General features: G+C 40.0%; 3 protein-coding genes across 3 annotated transcripts; 1 reads left to right on the top strand and 2 right to left on the bottom strand.

Moving 5' to 3' along the window:
* Positions 1 to 9,947: 9,947 nt before the first annotated feature.
* On the bottom strand, positions 9,948 to 12,540 carry LOC111800294 (Translation elongation factor EF1B/ribosomal protein S6 family protein). The gene is made up of 2 exons (XM_023683916.2): positions 12,214 to 12,540; positions 9,948 to 10,530 (listed from the first exon to the last, which is right to left on the bottom strand). The coding sequence occupies exons 1-2, from the start codon at positions 12,394 to 12,396 to the stop codon at positions 10,255 to 10,257; spliced, it is 459 nt and encodes a 152-aa protein (XP_023539684.2). The 5' UTR covers positions 12,397 to 12,540; the 3' UTR covers positions 9,948 to 10,254.
* Positions 12,541 to 12,667: 127 nt separating this feature from the next.
* ABCI1 (non-intrinsic ABC protein 10) lies at positions 12,668 to 15,020 on the top strand. The gene is made up of 2 exons (XM_023683910.2): positions 12,668 to 12,910; positions 13,943 to 15,020. Exon 2 carries the CDS (start codon positions 14,043 to 14,045, stop codon positions 14,730 to 14,732), a length of 690 nt encoding a protein of 229 aa, XP_023539678.1. The 5' UTR covers positions 12,668 to 12,910; positions 13,943 to 14,042; the 3' UTR covers positions 14,733 to 15,020.
* An 850-nt stretch (positions 15,021 to 15,870) lies between these two features.
* LOC111800292 (uncharacterized) lies at positions 15,871 to 18,689 on the bottom strand. The gene is made up of 6 exons (XM_023683911.2): positions 18,485 to 18,689; positions 18,311 to 18,390; positions 18,122 to 18,214; positions 16,801 to 16,871; positions 16,645 to 16,707; positions 15,871 to 16,556 (listed from the first exon to the last, which is right to left on the bottom strand). The coding sequence occupies exons 2-6, from the start codon at positions 18,372 to 18,374 to the stop codon at positions 16,224 to 16,226; spliced, it is 624 nt and encodes a 207-aa protein (XP_023539679.2). The 5' UTR covers positions 18,375 to 18,390; positions 18,485 to 18,689; the 3' UTR covers positions 15,871 to 16,223.
* Between the last annotated feature and the right edge of the window lie 1,756 nt (positions 18,690 to 20,445).

The following is a 20,445-nucleotide window of genomic DNA, read 5'->3' as shown; positions in this document are numbered from 1 at the left end:
AGTCCCTTGGCTCGGCTCGGCGCAAACGGCTCGGGCTCCCTCCGGTGACGCTCCGGCGGCTCCAGCAGCTGTTCGGCTTGGCTCACCTGTTTTCAGCCCGGTTTCCACTGTTTCGACCCTCCCGGATATGTTTTCGGCCCCGATTAAGGTATCCGAGACCGTTTTAGAACCGTATTTCACATTTATTAAATTATAGGTAAATTAATTGTGAAATACTAACGGAAAGTGGTGAACGGTGTGATAGGAAACAAACTCCGGCGACGTAGGAAGCAGCTCTCACTAGACGGGAGCTTACGTTTAGCTATTTAGGGAGTACTTCGGCCAAGGCCAACCAAGTAAGTGGCCTTACTATAGGATAGGCTAAATAAATTGTATGATGCTTGATGATATGTGCCAGTATATACATATTTTGTTGAGTGACGCTTGATATGTTTGACGCACGTTGTGGCATTATGATGAGCATGATGATTGCATGATTTTTACCTTAATATGATGATGTTTTCCATATTGAGCATGCTAGATGATGATGAGTGCCATATTGCATCATGTCGTTAGATCGACGTAGGACACAACCCTAAGAGCATGAAAATGATATTTATATAAATATCCACGAGTATGCGTTACCTAGAGTAACAAAGAGATGAGACTAGAGGGTTGTGTCAGAAGAGACATTACGATGGATTTAGAGGGACCTCATGCATTTTGTATGTTCATAAGCATAGGGCTACTTCCCCTAGAGATGATGAGTGCGGATGCGCACCTTATGATGAGCGCGAATGCGCACAGGTGCGAAAGCACACAGATGAGGGTGTTCATGAGGCGCATGACACTATGGGGTTCCGCTGACCTCCGGACGTCGCTACAGATTAGCTTGACCAGAGGGTCCAGGGGGTGTGCGAGCGCCCTGGGGACTCACACTCACACGTGTGGGTCGTGTGTAGGGAAGTACTACACATCCAATTTGTCTGAGACTGGAGACCACCCCTAAGATGGTTAGAGATAGGTCCCTATTCATGATTGCATGTGTTTGCATTAGCATGACCCCTATAGTGGGGTCACTTACTGAGTATTTAATACTCAGGCCGTGTGCCATATCGTTTTTCAGGTAAAGGCAAGGCTCCCATGTACGGTTGACGGTGGCATCGTGATCAGAGACTGTGGCGCGTGCATAGGATAGTTGCATATTTAATTTCTAGTCTTGGTTAGGATAGGGCGTTTGCATTTCATTCATTTATATTAATTAATTTGTAATCGTTTTATTTTATCTTTTTGAACTCCAGCACGATGTTTGAAACACGTAAGTCCGACAGTGTTTTCCAATGTTTAAATGTATTATGAAGTTTTAAATTTTTCCGCTAATAAAGATGAGCATTCTTAGATTTTTATTCTGCATTAGAGATGAGCATGAGAAGTTAGCGGCGACTCTAGATATGTGGAAATTTAGGGTCGTTACACTTTAAATGCGGAATTTATCTTAAATGGGCTCTTATCATAAATGCGACATAAGTTTGCCTTTTATTACCTCATGAATAATGAATACAAGGGAAAGAAAGGAAAAAGAACAACACTAAAATAAATGTCTTATACTAACTACTCTATGATTTATTATGCGATTACAATTCAACCTATACTAACGATGCAAACGGGAATTCAACCTAAACTAACCTATACTATGAATGCAAATGAAATTCAATCTATACTAACCTATACTACGAAATAGAAACCAACTATCCTATGTATGTGCCACAATTCCGGGATGTGCAATGCCGTTGTCGATCTCACATGGGTGCCTTACCTTTATCTGAAAAATATAGTAGCATGAGGCTTGAGTATTTCTAGAATACTCAATAAGTGACCCTCTACCGGGGTTATGCAACAATCACATGCAAATGGGATGATGAGACCTATCTTTCAATCTGTCTTCCTACGATGCTGTCCTAACGAGTAATTTGGACGTGTACCATATACTCTACACACAGCCCATATGTGCGAGTATGGGCTCACCACTCAGTTCGCACATGGCTAGGCCACTTTCCTTTTCGAGCGAGCATACTCTGGGAGCTCCTTAGGCCGGACACCCGTTAGAACTAGTAACCAACATGGCAGCGCTATGCAAAACGTAATGATCGTTGTCCTGTCATTGGATGTACGCGTCCGCACCCTCATGATGGAATAGGGGTATCCCCCCAATGCAAGAGCACACATAATGCATGAGATCCCCAATACTTCTACTTTTATCATTAGTGAATATAACCCCGCTATCATCATTTTTCATGCTTAACATGTCATTTCTCATTTTTCAGTCTATGTATCATACATAATCCCAACGGGGATATATTTCATGCACTTTATCGTGATTTCATGTCATACATTACATGCTGTTTACATTCATAATTATAGTACCATTCACGCTAGAATAATCAAGACACATCATAAACGTCATAAACATAGCACATCATATCACTTTATGATGGTGTTAATATAACACATGCGGAAGCAATTTGGATCTTAGGCACTTTTAGAACATCAATTATAGTAAATAACTAGCATGTTCATAAGTATTAAAACTTAATGAGTTTGAATACTAACCTTTTGTAGTTCAAATTCATTTTTCCTCACGAACCGGTTTCGAACCACCACTAGTGTCTTCTCCACTATCCTCCGACCTTAGAACGAGATTGTGGAATCCGGTGAGTGACTAAACTTGGGAGGAATTTTGTATATATGAAGAGAGTGTTTGTGAGAGGTTTTTCACCAAGAAACCTTTCATGTACCATGATCACTCTATTTATAGAGTCATGTTTGCATGTCCATGCAAATTTGAGATCACCAAATTTTGACACTCAAAATTCAACTCAAATGTTTGGGATTATGTGGCAAGCATGCATATTTGAGTTAACCAAACTTTGACACTCAAAATTCCACTTAAACTTGTGGGGTTTATTTGGCAAGCATGCAAGTTTGGTTAAACCAAATTTTGACACCTCAAAATTCCACTAACATGGATTTTTCCATTAAATGAAGTTAACATTTTAACTTTCTTCATTTTAATTCAACAATTAATTTGAATAATTAATTTCAAATTAATGTAACATTAAATGATTAATTAAACTATTTAATTAATATTTAATATTAATTCAAATGCTAATCCCAATCAATTCCGACACATAATTGATTAAGATATTTAAATCTTATTTAAATATCTCATATTCTCTCTTTTTGTTTAATTCGTAAATAAAACAAAAATGCGGTTAAATATATCGTATATATGTAGCGCATATTCCCTAATTTGAATTCGAACACTTCGAACTCACTCGTCACACTATTCTATGGTTTAGTCCGATATGAGCTAGTAGAGGAACCTAATGGACCTATAGATCATAGGCTCCAACGATCCAAGATTAACCGGTTAAACTCATTAACCTGGTTAAACAACATTCGTTAACTACTAGGACACTCCACTATAGCCTAGTAGTTGCACTCCCCTCACTATAGATATATTTCTATCCATTTGATATAACCATGATTAGTAAGTCGATCCTTCACAGGTTGTTCGTAACTAGAGCTGGGTCAATTTACCGTTTTACCCCTGAAGTTACTTCTTGTTCCTTATGTCTCACTGATCCTCTAATGAACAATTGGTTTGTGGTCCAACCAGTAAACCGAATTCCTCTCAGGCCAATGAGAGGGTGGGGCCCCTTGTTCAAGACCTGGAGTCAGTGCTTAAGGGAACTACCTCTCTTCTATCCCTAAAAGTGGGTAGGAGTGAATTCCATCTTGCACTCCACGTCCCCAGCCATTCACCCAGTCTTACCCCTGAAATGGGAGGCCTATTGAGTCGGCGAACAAGAGCCACTCTCACCCATGCAAATCTAAGGATAATTCCAAATAAACATGAGTACATGGTTAGCTCAGGATTATAATCGAGTTACCTAGGTTATCGCATGAAAAGAAAATCAGTCTCAACAGTAAACGACATTATAAAGTGAGAGTGATTTTCTTCATGGTCCAATCTTATGCAATGCTCATTGCATAGGACGCCCCCACTCACATGTCTCCGCATGTACAATTTAGTGATCACATTGTTTATATCATATACAAAAGTGGGCCGCATCCATAGTGTCCCGAGAATAAGGTACTCAGCCTTATCCTTATACTATAGATCATTTTGACTATATACTTGAACTTGATCCACTCTTATGTCTCTACATATAGTTCAAGTAATCATACTATAGCCAGCGTGTTCTTAGTTTATTGGATTTAGATTAATGATCGTAAAGTTCACTTTATTCAATAACAATCTTTACTGAATAAACAACAATAATAACTTTATAGCATATGTTTTTGTTTACAAACTATGAGTTTTAGGACATAACACCCAACACTTTAAACAGCATGCATTCACATTTCACAAGCATACTTAATCAAGTATAACAGGCTAGCATACAATTTAATGACACGTGCGAATCCATGGGCACGTGCCAACATACAACATACAACGCATAACCTACGACGGGTGAGCCACTTACTTGGCAGGCCTTAGCCGAAGTACTCCCTAAAATATAAACATAAGCTCCTAGCTCCTCGTATCCGTCCTGCGCTTCCATTGGTGGTTGGTTCCTATTGGATCATTCGACACCTTCGTTAGTATTTCACAAACATAATTAATTTCCAAGATGAATTTTTGAAATACGGCCTTAAAATTATCTATTTTACCTTAAACGAGGTCGAAATCAAGTACGGGAGGGTCGAAACGTTGCCAAACAGGTCGGAAGTAGGTTTCCCAAGTCGAATAAGCCGCCGGACTCGAGAAGCTGCCGCAGAGCCGATCAAGCCACTGGAGCCGAGGGGGTGTCACGCTGCAGATGTACCATGTGGCACAACCAGAGGGCGACGCGTGTGCAGCGGTCTCGGGTCGAGGCGTGGGTTGTCGGGTCAAGCGCGCAGGCTGTCGGGCGGGTCAGACTCTGGACGCGGGTTCTGGTTGTGACAAGCTGCAGGGTTTTGGTTGCGGTGGGTTGGGCTGAACTTTACTATTGGGTCGCGGTTTGTTTTGGTGGGTCGAGAGGTTTTGGATCGCGGGTCGGAGATCGGGTCGGACTTCGTCTTCCTCGCTCGATTACCAGCAAATTTTTCCGGTGACACTCTATCTCTCCTTGGTCACGTCGTTCCGACGTCCTTTTTCCTCCATTTTTGAGTCTCCTCCTCCCCCTAATCCCATTTATGGTATTTGTTTGGTTCGTAAGGACCTAACACTCTCGGATCTGAGAGGGTTCGGAAATCTGATGTTCTGTCTCCCTTACCCGATGGTGTACGACGTGTAAGCAACGTCGAAATCTACCCCTAGTGTGTGTAAAGGTCTCTAGGATTATTTTCGTTGTGTAAATTGGAGGTTTCGACGTCGATTTTGTAGGGTTTGGCTTTGCCGGAGCTTCGTCGATTTTCTCACTGTCTTTCTTGTTTTTCTCACTATTTTTCTTTCTTGCAGGTGTCTTGGAGGTGGCTGAAGGTTGGGTTTGGTTTTCGTGGTGATCCCGACGTCGGGCGTGCTTTGTGGGTTGTGTGCGAAAGTTTTCGGTCCTACCGACGACCGCAAATTTTTTTTTTTGTTTTTCTTATCTGATCCGTTACATTATCTACTCCTAAAAAGAACTTTCATCCTCGAAAGTCTCGAACTCCTGGATCAATTCGGGATATTTTTCCTTTATTTCCTCCTTTCGTTCCCACGTCGCTTCTTCGATTTAGTGGTTTCGCCACAATACTTTGACGAAACCTTTGTTTTCATATGTAAGGCTTTCACTTCTCGAGCTAGGATTTTAATCGGTTTCTCCTGATAACTTAAGTTTTCTTCGATCTCAAGGGGTTTGTAGTCTATCACGTTCGTAGGGTCTGTAATATATTTTCTCAACATGGACACATGAAATACATTGTATACGCTCGAGAGTGAAGGTGGTAAGGCTAGTTTGTATGCTACTAAACCTATTCTTTCTAGAATTTATTGTCCGATAAAGCGGGGGATTAGCTTCCCCTTACGTCCGAATCTTAGAACGCCTTTCATAGGAGCTACTTTTAGGAACACTAGGTCCCCCTCTTTGAACGCTAAGTTCCTACGCCTAATGTCGGCGTAGCTCTTTTGCCTACTTTGTGCGGTGCGCATCCTTGCTCTAATTTTCTGTTCTACCTCGTTGGTGATGCAGACCTACTCGGGTCCTACTAGTTCTCATTTTCCTACTTCGTCCCAGCACAATGGGGATCTACACCGTTTTCCATATAACGCTTCAAACGGTTCCATCCTGATGGTTGCTTGGAAACTGTTGTTGTATGAGAATTCCATTAAGTGTAGTTTAGTGTCCCAAATCCCCGTGAAGTCAATAACACATGCCCGAAGCATGTCTTCAGGATTTGGTGTAATTGTTCCGTTTGACCATCAGTTTGTGGGTGGAAGGCAATACTAAAGTCGAGGCGGGTACCCAACGCTTTTTGGAGTCTGCGCCAAAAGGCCGATGTAAAACGTGAGTCCCGATCAGACACTATTGATACCGGGACTCCATGCAACCTCACAATTTCTTTCACATATAGTTGAGCCCAGTTGTCTACTGTATATGTTGCCTTACCTGGTAGGAAGTGTGTCGACTTTGTCAGACGATCGACAATTACCCAAATTATCGTGTAACCCTTTAGTGTCTTGGGTAGGCCTACTATGAAATCCATAGCAATATTTTCCCATTTCCATTCCGGTATACTTAGAGGTTGTAGTAGTCCGGCGGTTTTCTGCCTAGGGGCTTTTACTTGTTGGCACACCAGACATTTACTCACGTATTCCGCGATATCCTTTTTCATACTTCACCACCAGAAGTGTTGTTTCAGGTCTTGATACATCTTTGTACCACCTGGATGTATTGAGAAGGGTAAGTTGTGTGCTTCAGTTAGGATTTCGTTCTTTATTTCGCTCACAGCTGGGACACATAAACGTCCTTGACATAATAGTCCATCATCTGTTGACTTAAAAAAACCGTCCACTTGGCCTACTGTCAACTGGTCTAGGATTTTTTTTAGGCTTGGGTCCTCACATTGTGAGTCCATGATCCTCTGTCTAAGCGTGGGACGCACTGCCAGTTGGGCTATAACCTCCTTGGTTACTACCTCTATGTCAACTCGTTCGAAATCAGTTCGCACTCGTGGCTCCCTTGTGATGAGGGCCGACGAGTGTACTATTTTTCGACTTAGTGCGTCAACGACTACGTTTGCTTTTCCAGGGTGGTACTGGATATTTATGTCGTAATCTTTTACCAGCTCTAGTCATCTACGCTGTCTCATGTTCAATTCTTTTTGTGTGAACAAGTATTTTAGACTTTTATGGTCCATGTAAATTTGGGTCTTTTCGCCACACAGGTAGTGGCGCCAAATTTTGTACACGAACGCCACCGCCGCCAACTCTAAATCATGTGTAGGATAGTTTTTCTCGTAATCTCTTAATTGGCGTGACGCATACGCAACAACCTTGCCATGGTACATTAGTACACAACCCAGCCCCTTTTGGATGCATCACTGTAAATCACGTATCCCACAGAGCTTTCTGGGACTGTGAGCACTGGGGCGGACACTAGTCTTTGTTTTAGTTCCTGAAAGCAAACCTCACAAGTACGTTCCATACGAAAGGTACGCCCTTTTTTGTCAATTGGGTGAGAGGCGAGACTATTCTAGCAAAGTCTTGGACGAACCTTTGATAGTAACCTGCAAATCCCAAGAAACTTCGTATCTCAATGACCGTAGTTGGGCGTTTCCATTTCGTGACGGCTTCTATCTTGGTGGGATCTACTAAAATTTCCTTTGGACACTACGTGTCCCAAAAACGAAACCTATTGTAGCTAAAATTCACATTTTGGAGAATTTGACTTACAACTTGTCCTCCCTTAAGATAGTTAGGCTTTTCGGAGGTGCTCTTGGTGTTCTAGGTTCGTTTTCGAGTATATTAGGATGTCGTTTATGAACACGATCACAAACGTGTCTTAGCACTCCTTAAATACTCGATTTATTAATTACATGAACACCGTTGGGGCGTTGACGAGGCCAAAGGACATTACCACAAACTCATAGTGGCCATATATGGTTCGAAAGGCTGTTTTTGGTATATCTTCGTTTTTAATGTTAATTTGATGGTATCGTGACCGAAGGTCTATTTTGGAAAACATTGTTGTCTCTCGAAGTTGGTCAAATAGGTCCTCGATGCGGTGTAATGGATATTTGTTGTTTACCGTCCTCTTGTTTAATTCTCTGTAGTCAATATATAGACGCATAAAGCCATATTTCTTTTTAACGAACAACACGGGCGCACCCCAAGAATGAAGCCTTTATCTAATAGGTTTGTAGTTGTGATTTAAGTTCTTTTAGTTCTACTGGGGCCATGCGGTATGAGGCTTTAGAGATGGGTCCCGTTCCTGGTTCCAGTTCTATTCCAAAGTCTACCGCTCGCGATGGAGGGATTCCCGGGAGGTCTTCCAGGAAGACATCTGTGAATTCGTTTACTATGGGTACCGTATCTATTGTTTTATCCTTTCCTTTTGTATTTACTGCACATGTTAGAATCGCCCACCCCCCTTGTACCAGGTGTCTGGCTTTCATCATCGATATTATTTTTGGGTGGTGCCTGTGAAGGTTCCTTTAAACTTAAAGGTAAGTCCGTTTGTAGGTGTGAATACCACTTCTTTCTTATGGCAGTCTATGCTAGCAAAGTTTTTGGCTAGCCAGTCCATTCCTAGTATGACGTCAAAATCCATTATATCTACTACTTTTAGGTCTACGTGGATGGTTCGTCCAGCTATTACTACTTGTCCGTCTTTTACTCTATTTTCCGTAACTAGGTCTACCCCTGCTGGGGTATCAATCGACAATACATGCATTAAGGGTTCTACTACGAACCTTGCTTGACTAACAAATGGCAAAGAAACAAACGAATGGGTAGAACCTGAATCAAACAACGTCAATGCAAAGTGTCCTCGTATAGAAAGCGTACCTGTCACCACGGTGCCAGACGTTCCCGCCTCTTTACTGGTCGTTGCATATGCCCTGGTCTGTGCGCGAGTTATATGTGATGTCCCACATTGGTTGAGGAGGAGAACAAAACACTCTTTATAAGGGTGTGAAAACCTTCCTCTAGCAGACGCGTTTTAAAGCCTTAAGGGGAAGCCCGAAAGGGAAAGCCCAAAGAGGACAATATCTGCTAGCTGTGGATTTAAGGTCGTTACAAATGGTATTAGAGTCAGACACCGGATGATGTGCCAGCCTTCTCGTTGTTCCCTGAAGGAGGGTAGACACGAGGCGGTGTGCCAATAAGGACGCTGGCCCCAAAGGGGGTGGATTTGGTAGTGGTCCCACATCGATTGGAGAATGGAATGAGTGCTAGCGAGGACGCTGGCCCCGAAGGGGGATGGATTGTGATGTCCCACATTGGTTGGGGAGGAGAACAAAACACTCTTTATAAGGGTGTGGAAAGCCCAAAGAGGACAATATCGCAGATGCGTTTTAAAGCCTTGAGGGGAAGCCCCCCCTCAAGGGAAAGCCCAAAGAGGACTTAAAGCCCAAAAGCCCCCCTCAAGGGAAAGCCCAAAGAGGACAGTATCTGCTAGCGGTGGATCTAGTGGATCTAGGTCGTTACACCCAACTTTGAACAACATATATGAGAGGTCTCCAACTCCAACGCCTTCTAGAATTTCTTTTGATAAGCTAAACATAACTTGAATATAATAGTAGACACTTTTAATGTCGAGAATCAATAGGGACTCCGGTAGAGAAATGGGACCTATTATGGGACATGCATTAGAGACAAAAAGAAAAGAACTTATTTATACGAAACTTCTACTTCATAAATTGAATTTTCTTTTCCAACAATGTCATAACTGCTCGAGTTTCATTCCATTCTACGCTAATAGAAGCAATATCACACTACATTAGCTTTAACTCAACGGGTTAAAATATAAAACTTCAACGAAACACAAAGTTTTACAAGATGAGATATTCATTACATAAACTTTTCATCTAGAGGTTCGAACCCAAGACCTGACATCATCTCAACAAAAACATCCCCCAAACAGGCAAAAGGCATTTATGGATCTTTGTTTCAGAGAATCAGATGGATATGGACAAACTAAAGAAACCACCCATCTCTTTATTTGTCTGCCTACAATATCACAAGAACGGTACCAGAGGTCCCTTCACTAAGTTCATACTTGGGCTATCATAATAGACAACCAAAATTCACTCTGTTGTCCTCTCTTCTTGCTCCACGTCGTATTCTTCGTCATCATCGTCGTCGTCATCTTCTTCATCCGCGTCGTCATCACCAATCATGTTAAATCGAGGAAATTTGTTAAGTTCATTCTTTCCATCGTCTTCGCTAAGGAATTCCAGGCCATATTTTGCGTCACGATGCTTCACTAAAAGCCAACGCAACAACCGATCTTCCTTGTTTAGGTAATGTAACTCCTTGTTCATGTTCGGAGTGGCCATCATCGTCATCTGCATAAGTTGCCCCTTTACCATACAAGAAAGAATAACAATGTCATTGATTGATTCAGACATCCACTCCAAATAAATAGATCAAATTTTTTTCGTCGATCCCACAAAAGCGTCACGAAACTTGACAATACATCAGATGAACATAAGCTCTAGTTTAGAACTCCTATGATATTGTGTTCATGACGAATAACAGAGTTTGGGTATCGACTTCGACTTTTGATAGTTACAACTGAGTCATCAAGTCATATTCAAATTGGGTCTAATAGCCATCAAGTTATATACAAGGATCATAAGGTCAGGAGTCAATATTCAGGGGATGGATTAACATTTAAATCATGCAGGTTTGTAAGCATGTTTTTTGACCCATATCATAGCATAACTACGACCGCTTAAGGGAGGCCGACTAACCTAGTCCGAGTAATCTTCTCAAGCATTCCAACCTTCTTCTTTTCTATTGTTGAGGTCCCCAATAAGGTGGCTAGATGACTGAAGCTAAGAGATCAGAAGCTTCATTTGAGGTGACAACAATCATGAAGGAAGAACTCACTACATAGATGGGAGGTTTGTGGTTCTGAGTTTAAGCTATGGAGACCATCTACTTATAATTTAATATCCTACGAGTTATCTTGGCAACTAGATGTAGTAATGTCGGACGACCCATTCATATTAAGAGAATAGATAATGATTCCCTTGAGTTATGAACAATTTATCAGAAATATGTGCAGTAAGTAATAACTAAGAGGACTTATTAGGGTCACTGCTCTATTGGAAAGCATCAGATAGAGTTAACATACAAAAGCCTGAAACTGAATAAACTCACCTACTTCTTCTTAATAAAAGAATCATCACATGATATTTCTTTCATTCCAATATCAAAAGCTGAAAGCTATTACCCAGTTAATGATTTCGTTTTTGAAATTTATGCTCGTTTTCTAATAATTTCTCACTCTAAGGGAATTCTTCATCAAAATCCAACCGCTAGCTGATATTGTCCTCTTTGGCCTTTTCCTTTCAGGCTTCCCCCTCAAGGTTTCTAAAACGCATATGCTAGAGAGAGGTTCCACACCCTTATAAAGAATGTTCCGTTCTCCTCCCCAACCGATGTGAGATCTCACAATCCACTACCCTTCGGGGCCCAGCGTCCTCGCTGGCACTCGTTCCCTTCTCCAATCAATATAGGACTCCCCAATCCACCCCCTTCGGGACCCAACGTCCTTGTTGGCACCCCGCCTTGTGTCCACCCCCTTTCAGGGTTCAGCCTCCTCACTGGCACATCGCCCGATGTCTTGACTCTGATATCATTTGTAATGGCCCTAGCCCACTGCTTGCAGATATTGTCCTCCTTGGAATTTTCCTTTTGGGCTTCCCTCAAGGTTTTTAAAACCCGTCTAGTGTTTATAAGCTTAATTTTTATCAATCAAACTGGTTCTACATCATTAACCATGAGCAAATACACTCACCATTTCAATGATTTGCAGTTCTTAAGTACAACGGTTTACTGGCAACTTCAGCTAAATTAACCATAGCCACTTTTGTCACCTTTGAAACAATCCAAGAACACGCGAACAAGCTAATTAAAAGCATCCAATGCTCAGTTAACACAGTGTTTGAGATCTACAGATACAATCCAGCTAACAAGAACAACAAACGGAGTATGATAAAAGCTTCAACAAGAAAACAACAGAAATCAAAGATCACCTGAAAATATCTTCCATCAAGCTTCTTAATGCCATAACCCAATTGAACAACTCCAAACGACTTAATGTCAGTGACAACCCCATTTCTTCTGAACACATGCTTGCCCACTCGAGCAACCAAGTCCAGCAATGCCTCCTTCCTCACATGGGGTTTCATCAAAAGCATACAATCGTAAAGAGGCATCTTGATTGATAGCACCAAATCTCCTCTTTCGAACTGTTACAGATTTTAGCCGATTGCCGAGAGAAATGACGGTCGGCGCCGACGCCGCTGCGGATTTTAGGCGATGCTTTCGAAAAATGGGAAGAGATGGCGAGGGCAAAAGAAATTTCCTTTGTTTGATCTTTGGGGGTATAAAATGGGCTGGGCCGGTTTGGTGGGCCTCTAGAGACCAATCTTCTGTTCTTTCTCTCCGCTTTCTCCCTCTCCCATATTTTCTACAGCTGCATACGCCGTTCTAATTTCTTTCCTCTCTCTTATATTCCTTTCCGCCGCCGCTGCCGCCGCCATCGGTCTCCAGTTGCGGATCGCTGGATGCACTCATCGCCATCTCTCTGTTGATTCCAACCTCACTTGTGATTCCTCAATAGTTTCCAGTTAATCAGCTTCAATACTGTTTCAACATTCGTTTGAAGAATTTGGAATCCATATATCGTGAAATTGCTTCAAGGTTATGTGAGAGAATAACTTCGTTGAGGTAACCTTTGCATCTCCTTCGTCATTTTTGAAGATGATTTAATACATCTATCTGTATTACTCTGGATAATTGTTAGAAAGGATCAATGATGCAGAATTTTTTGTTTGCTTTCCTTTTCCGTTGCACTCATGCATATGATTTGTATAATTTTGGTTAATTAGCAAGTTTAGTCTCTCAACTTTCTTAATTGTTTCTAATTGATCCTAACTTTTAGAACGGATCTTATAGTTCATCGAGCATTTAGTTTTATATCAAATAGGTATCTCAGTTTTGAAGGTGTCAAATAAGTTTATGAACTGTCTAATAATTTTAGATTTAATATCTCTTTAGTACATAACTGGAAAATTTTCAAGGCATCCATTGAAGCCAAATCTTGTATCCACCATTTGAAATCATCTACTCTGTGTTACATTCATTTTCCCTGTTGGCTCTAAATCTTTGGCATCGCCCATCTGCATATATTCACCCTGCAGTGAGTTGGATAATATAGCTTTAATTCACCCTGCAATGAGTTGGATAATAGCTTTAATAGCTTCTCAACAGGGAAAAACAAAATCTTGATTTTGTTCCCTAGTTTTGCATTCTATAAAAGTTTTCACCTATTTGCGAGCTTTTGCTATACAGAACAATTGTTTGATCTCGACTCGGGCGTCCTGAATGATGTATTTTAGGGTGTTTGATTGTTCGTTGCTTGCTGAGAAAGGCTGATTGTTTTGCTGGACTGTTTAATGTATGGCAATTTATTGATTTCGAGCTATTTGGATCGATTTTTCAAGTGCTTAAAAAGAGGTTTAAGCGTTCAAAAATACTTTTAAGTACTCAAAAAGTCATTACAAACATGTCTGGACCCTTCTAGGATCGTTATTTTACTTCTTCAAGAACTATTTTATTGTTTACTTAATGCGGTTACGTCTCGCTTTTGGAAGATTTGGATCAAGAGAAATCAAAGGGTCTTCTAATCTATTTTGCTTCTTAAAGAACTATTTCGTTTTTACTTAATGCGGTTATGTCCTTCTTTCTTTTCTACCACAGGAAGTGTTGGCGTGTGCAGTTTCTTATGAGGCTGAGCTCAGTTTGGAGAATTTTAGTGTTTTGTAGTGAACAGTAATAGTAGTTTTGCATATCTCAACCAATGTCTCTCAGGAAGCCACCACTTCCTCGCCTTCTGCTCAACCAGGTCTCTTGCATGCGGAATGCCCAACAAATCCTTAGAAATGTTAACGTCTCGATCCATGATGGCAGTGCGCTCGTGTTAACCGGGACCAATGGTTCAGGTAAAACGACATTCCTACGAATGTTAGCTGGATTCTCTCGGCCTTCTACAGGTGAGATCCTATGGAATGGCCATGACATTACAGAATCAGGAGTGTTCCATCAATACAAGCTGCAGCTGAACTGGCTCTCACTAAAAGATGCCATTAAAGAGAACTTCACCGTCATCGACAACGTTCAATGGTTCGAGGTGCTTGAGGGGAAGCAAGGCAAGTCATTGCCTTCCCTCCAATTGATGGGGCTTGGAAAATTGGCTAAAGAGAAGGCGAGAATGCTATCGATGGGGCAACGGAAACGACTTCAGCTAGCAAGATTGTTGGCCCTTGACAGACCAATTTGGCTGCTTGATGAGCCTTCAGTTGCATTAGATGATGATGGGGTGAAGCTGCTGGAATACATCATTGCAGAGCATAGAAAGAAAGGTGGAATTGTTATTGTAGCAACACATATTCCAATAAAGATTGAAGATGCCATGATCTTGAGGCTTCCACCGCGGTTCCCACGGAGAATGACATTGGTTGATATGCTTGATCGGGCTGACATATCATAGCTACAAACTCCGAAAGGTGAACTTTTTGCCATTTGGGAAGATCTGAATATTCGTATTTATACATTTTTATACATTCATTTATAAGTTTATTAGGAAGATTTACACGGAAATCACGATTTTGACCTCAATCATTTCTTATTACTGTTCGAGGACAATAAGCTTTCAACTTTATCATCTATCATGATAACTCGACCTTCCATTAGGTTTTTGTAAGGGTTGAACCATCTTATAACTTCCGATGAGATTTACCCAATTCATGATTAGGATCCATTTGACTTTCAAATGTAATTAAGTTGTCAACGTTCCAATGGTTTCACTTGGAATTAACTTATTAACCCTATTTCACTCTAGGAAAGGTTTATGCCATTTTATGTGATATAGAAAATTAAAATTTAGCATACAATACTTTTTTCTATTTAGGATTAAATAAAATATTATTTTATTTCTCTTCAAGGAGTAGCCTCTACTTAGGCATATCTTTGAACATATAAGTATTTAGTATGCAATCTCCATTGCATATTGCATATCCTAACTAGAGTTCGGTAATGACATGTAACTCGTTTATAATGCGAGTATGTCTAATCACAATTCACAATTCACATCAGTATAGACTCATAATATTGACATTCATGTTCATAAGATTATAGTAGCATATAATTCCCAAAACTATATACGTGCAATGCTATATGTTTGACGACGTAACCTAGGAGTACTAAAATGACACAATGATGGTCAAAGTCTATAGTTTTTAGATACTAATAATAAATGTGATACATAGGCTCATCAAGTTACATTATTTTAAAACTGACATTCAATAAGGATTGATTTTTTTAAAAGAAACTAAAATTTAAGTATAGTTCTTCCTCTCGTGCAAGACCACCTTTCGCTACATAATTACTGCATCTAATGATCAACAACATCCAAGACCACAACGCTATTATGAGGCCTACAAAGTGCAAGAATCCTATGCACTGAAAATTTGAACGATTTCTGCAGATAAACAATTTTTACAATGAAAAAGACTTGTCTTAATAAGAAGAATCCTGAGCATAATCTCTGGCAAAACCAGTGAATTTCTCCTTAGAAAGCATGACAACATATAAGAACGGGTGAAAGAAAGAAAAGGAGGGGCCAAATAGAACAAAAAATATCTTAATTTGGCTATTTCTGAAGTATTGAAGTTCGACATCATGTATACAAACCAACATTGGTAATCTGACTAAGAATAATTCCAACTTAACTATATTCCAGTTCCTATAAGAGAAATGCATAAAGACAGCGCCTTCCCTTCCAAAGAAAGCACATGAACTAAAGATAAAGGTGAAGAAAGAAATAGCTTGAGCAAAATCGCTTCCTACCCAAAAGCTTAAAGGACTAGGCAGGCAAATCAACCTTGAAGATTTTGTCAGTGCAAGCATCAGAAACTTCATATACTTTCAAACATAGCGACACATCCATATTCACGAATCCGATGCGATCAAAAGATGGCTCTTAAGAAAGCTCTAGAATCATCGGTCGCTTTTTTGATTTACCTTTTTCTTTGCTTTCACTTCTATTATTGGTTTTTCTAGACTTCGATCTTTTCAGTTTAACTGACAATCTATTCCCACGGTCGGTATTCTTATTGTCACTCTTTTCATTATCATCGTCATTGTTGTCACTTGTAATGCTATCATCACTATTCTCTTCAGACTCTGATTCACTACTACTACTACTACTCCTACTACAATTCAATGGAATCACAGGCTGATTACCAATTATTGCAGATTCAGCAGCAGCCACAGCTTCAGGAGTATGAAGATCAGCAATGCCCAACATCAGATCCTGTTTAAATCAAATTATGACATTATGAACAATGAAAAACCAAGCTCCCACATCCACAACCACGTAATTACAAGGAAGAGTGACTTACCAATTCAATGACTTCTGATTCATCGCCATTAAGGGCTTCAATATCATATTTTTCAGCATCATCCTATGACAATTAACAAGAATGTATAGGTCAAGAACTACTAAAGTTGTTTGTGTTCAGATTCAAATTTAGGTGGTAATTGGTCAACATGCAAACCTTTGCATCCAATTGCAGCTTTTTATTAGCTTCTGATAATACTCCTAAGAAGTCTTTGACTCTTCCCAATACTGCAACAAGTGAAGGAAGTGAGCAACGCTTGCAACTCCAAAGAAGGAACAAGCACTGTAACATATTCAAATATAATGCAGACATGTTCTATGTTCTAAATGTAGTAGTCAGGAAGTAATTTGCCTACTTCAAATGACATAAAAGGGGGAGGTAAGTTCCCAGCTGAAGTGCATGGTGTTAAATTGTTCGAAACAGTGCTACAAACAATCTCTACATTTCATCTCATAATAATGCTATAAGTTAGAAATATTTAGTAACAATGCTACAATGTTACATAGTCAGTAATTCTCCAACCACTCTATGTTACACCCAACTACATTATATTGCTACATTCTTTTAAACGTGCAACTCAAAATCCATTTCATCAATGTTAACAACTTTTGCACTATAAAACCAATATATTTCCAGCCTACGAGACAACCAAGATTGGGTACCAACTAGTGAGTAATTACCATCCATCCATCAGGCACAGATGTCCCTCCATAGATCTTGCAACAAGCACATTTCTTATTTTACAATAAATTTCATAACCATCTTTTGGGAAGAGGATCCTTGGTAAAAAATTGTACTCTTTGACTAACCTAATCTTTCATAGACTTTACAATCTAGACGAAATTAAACACAAACTAGGGACGACTGTTGAAACAAGGATTTAATGGGTGGATGCTAAATTTCCAGGACACCTTTTTCTTGACAGAGAACAACATATCCATGTCTGCATTTAGCAGCATTTAGCCTGCTAAAAGTGATATGAACCAAGAGACATCATTCATACAATATTATGGAGATGTAAATAAAATGTCTTAAAATACAATAACTCTAAATTACTCTAAATTGTAACCCACCCAAAATTTATAACCATCAAACTTCATCAATGTGAGATGAATTGCAACCTCTTTTGATAATTTTGACAACATTTTCTTCACATCTTCATTGAAGTATATTGTATGAATGATGTCTCTTGGTTCATATCAAAAAGTCAATGCACTAAAAATGCTAAGCTCGTGTCCAGGTTTCGAATGGTTAGGAATAACTAGTCTCCACAATGGTATGATATTGTCCACTTTGAGCATAAGCTCTCATGGCTTTGCTTTGGGCCTCCCCAAAAGGCCTTATACCAATGGAGATGTATTCCTTACCTATAAACTCATGATCATTCCCTAAATTAGCCAATGTGGACTCCCTCCCAACAGTCTTCAACGTAAACAAATGAATCTAAAAGTAAACAAATGAATCTAAAAGTATGTACCTTGGCTTTTTGGAGCTGGTTCTGTAATGGGTTTTTCATTCCGACAGGGTTCCTTGGACGTTGAGTTCTTTTTACAAACTAGCAGTGAGGATTCTGATTCAAGGAAAAAATTAGTTAATAAACAAATAATCTTACTAATACCTATCATTCAATATATGCTAAAACGAAGAAAATCAACAATAAAGTTACCTAAAGACGAAGAGGGCAAATCTTTCCGCTCCAAACACAAAAGATCCTTGCTAGCATGCCGCATCTTTCGCGTCTTCTATCTGCAAAGAAAAAGAAGACCTCCATATGAATTCAGAAGAAATCGAAAAACAGCGAGAGAGGGAAAAAAAGAAATTGAGAGAGTCTCAGATGAACCTGCGTTTTGTGCGAGAAAGAGATAGCTACAGAGCAAACAGCAAAGGGCGGACAGCGACCACTAGCGGCGGCTGGCAGCTCTTCCCGGCGACTGTGAGGAAAACTGAGGAGGCGTCGCCGATAAACTGCTATGCCGACCGGCGATAGGCTTAAGTAGAGCCGAGAAATTGGTTTGGGAGACTATACTGATTTGAACGGAAGGGCTTGGGAAATAGTCAATAAATAAGGCAAATGCGGCAAACCTTTTAGGATAGTGAAAAGACAATCTTGCCCTTTTAATTAACAAAACCCTAATTCACTCTATCAAAACATAGCCCAACCTTCTTATTATCGACTAAATTCTAAAAAAAATACATCTGAACTTTATTTTTAAACATTATAAAAAATACCTCAAAATTTTCTTTTTGACGTATCGCCTAGTTTTGACTCACACTCATGAACCAACCCATGATCTGACTCACGAACTGAGGAGCGACCTAGTTTAACACCCGCGATCCTATCCACCGACTCGGAGATGTGTATTTGTATGCTCCACATGTCATGTAGGGAGCTCACATCCCCTCTCCTAAAACGTGTCTATGGACGTGTGTGGATCCCTCTAGGCGTGTGTGTAGGTGCATGAGTGCCCCTTTTTAATCTGTTTGGCTGTTTTTCGTCCTGATTTCAATACTTACCTTAATTTCATTTGAATCAAGACATACCAGTAAATTTTCAGGAATTTTGTAGTTCCAACAAGCAGAAAAACAAGCTCGAGGAGGCACGCTTAATCCCAGTAAAAAGCCACGCAAATCTTAGGCAAGTAATACTTGTAGGTACTGCTAGAATGTGCTAGCATGCGAGCATATCATACCTTAGGCGGTTATAACATGCATGTTTAGAATTCCAATGGGAAATCTTGACTTACTAAGTAAACTCAAATTGGCAATTTTGGATATTTTAATGCTTTCAGTTGTGCTAGAATAGAAGATGAGATGTTGTGATATGTGCTCTGAGTGACTAATAGATGTTATCTCCCCATTTAGTTTGCTTGTGTGTTTCTCGGTTATGAATTCCTAGAATATTTCCCTAATAAGCGTGCATAATGCATTAAATATGTTCTCATTGCTTTAGTTGATCTATAGGAATATCTCTTTAATAAAGCATGCTTGAACAAGCTAAGTTTCGGGCGTTTAAAGTTAGAGCAATCTTCGTGTTGACCTAGATTAATAGATTTCCAGTAGGCCGAGCACCATAGAATCGCGAACAACTTTTAGAAGAATAAATTTAAGAGCACTAGAGGTTCGATTAACCTCCGGGTGTTAGTCACAAACCTCTTAGAAACTGATCACGGCTAAGAGGGACTTGTGACTATATGGGTAGCTAGCTCTTCTATTGTGTATAGAAATAGGTCAAGACTAACATTGCAATTCCATAAATCGGCTCTTAGAGAGATTTGGGACTACACATGTAGTTATTTCAAGGTGACTATTTCTATCATGTATAGAGACGGGTCAAGGTTGATGCTGTAATTTCGTAAGTTGGTTTCGAAGAGAGATTTAAGACTACTTAGGTAGCTATTTCAAGATAAGTGTTTCTATTGTCTATAGAAATAGATCAAGGTTGACGCCGTGATTTCGTAAACTGGTTTCAAAGAGCGATTTGAGATTCACAAGTAGTTATGTTAAGGTGAGTGTTTCTATTGCGTACAAAAATGGATCAAGGTTGAGCTGTGATTCCGTAAACGGTCTTGAAGTGAGATTTTGGACTAAATCTCCAGCGAGCCTCCCTCGGTCATCTAAAACCTTTTTGTCCCTCGACACCTTCTTGAAAAATCTTTGTTACGAACTTATCCATGAAAATGATGTTGTTTTCGTAAAGGAAAGGAATATTGAAAACCCCTAGAACGAAATAAGTTTGACTTTTTCTACAAATTTGAAACGTGAACACAACACCTTTCATTGAGAAATTCTCTCTCGATACTC

This window comes from Cucurbita pepo, chromosome 8 (genome assembly GCF_057944985.1).
Source record: "Cucurbita pepo subsp. pepo isolate OVF chromosome 8, ASM5794498v1, whole genome shotgun sequence".
Classification (NCBI taxonomy): Eukaryota; Viridiplantae; Streptophyta; class Magnoliopsida; order Cucurbitales; family Cucurbitaceae; genus Cucurbita; species Cucurbita pepo.
Note: the sequence above shows the minus strand (reverse complement) of the source record. Positions and strands in the feature narration are given on the sequence as shown.

Excerpts from the sequence above, each read along its gene's own strand:
- LOC111800294 (XM_023683916.2), bottom strand. The coding sequence starts at position 12,396 with ATGCCTCTTTACGATTGTATGCTTTTGATGAAACCCCATGTGAGGAAG. Across the intron at positions 10,531-12,213 it reads TTGATGGAAGATATTTTCAG|GGGCAACTTATGCAGATGAC; the intron begins GTGATCTTTGAT and ends TGTATGGTAAAG.
- ABCI1 (XM_023683910.2), top strand. The coding sequence starts at position 14,043 with ATGTCTCTCAGGAAGCCACCACTTCCTCGCCTTCTGCTCAACCAGGTC.
- LOC111800292 (XM_023683911.2), bottom strand. The coding sequence starts at position 18,374 with ATGCGGCATGCTAGCAAGGATCTTTTGTGTTTGGAGCGGAAAGATTTG. Across the intron at positions 16,708-16,800 it reads AGCTGCAATTGGATGCAAAG|GATGATGCTGAAAAATATGA; the intron begins GTTTGCATGTTG and ends TAATTGTCATAG. Across the intron at positions 16,557-16,644 it reads AATCAGAAGTCATTGAATTG|GATCTGATGTTGGGCATTGC; the intron begins GTAAGTCACTCT and ends TGATTTAAACAG.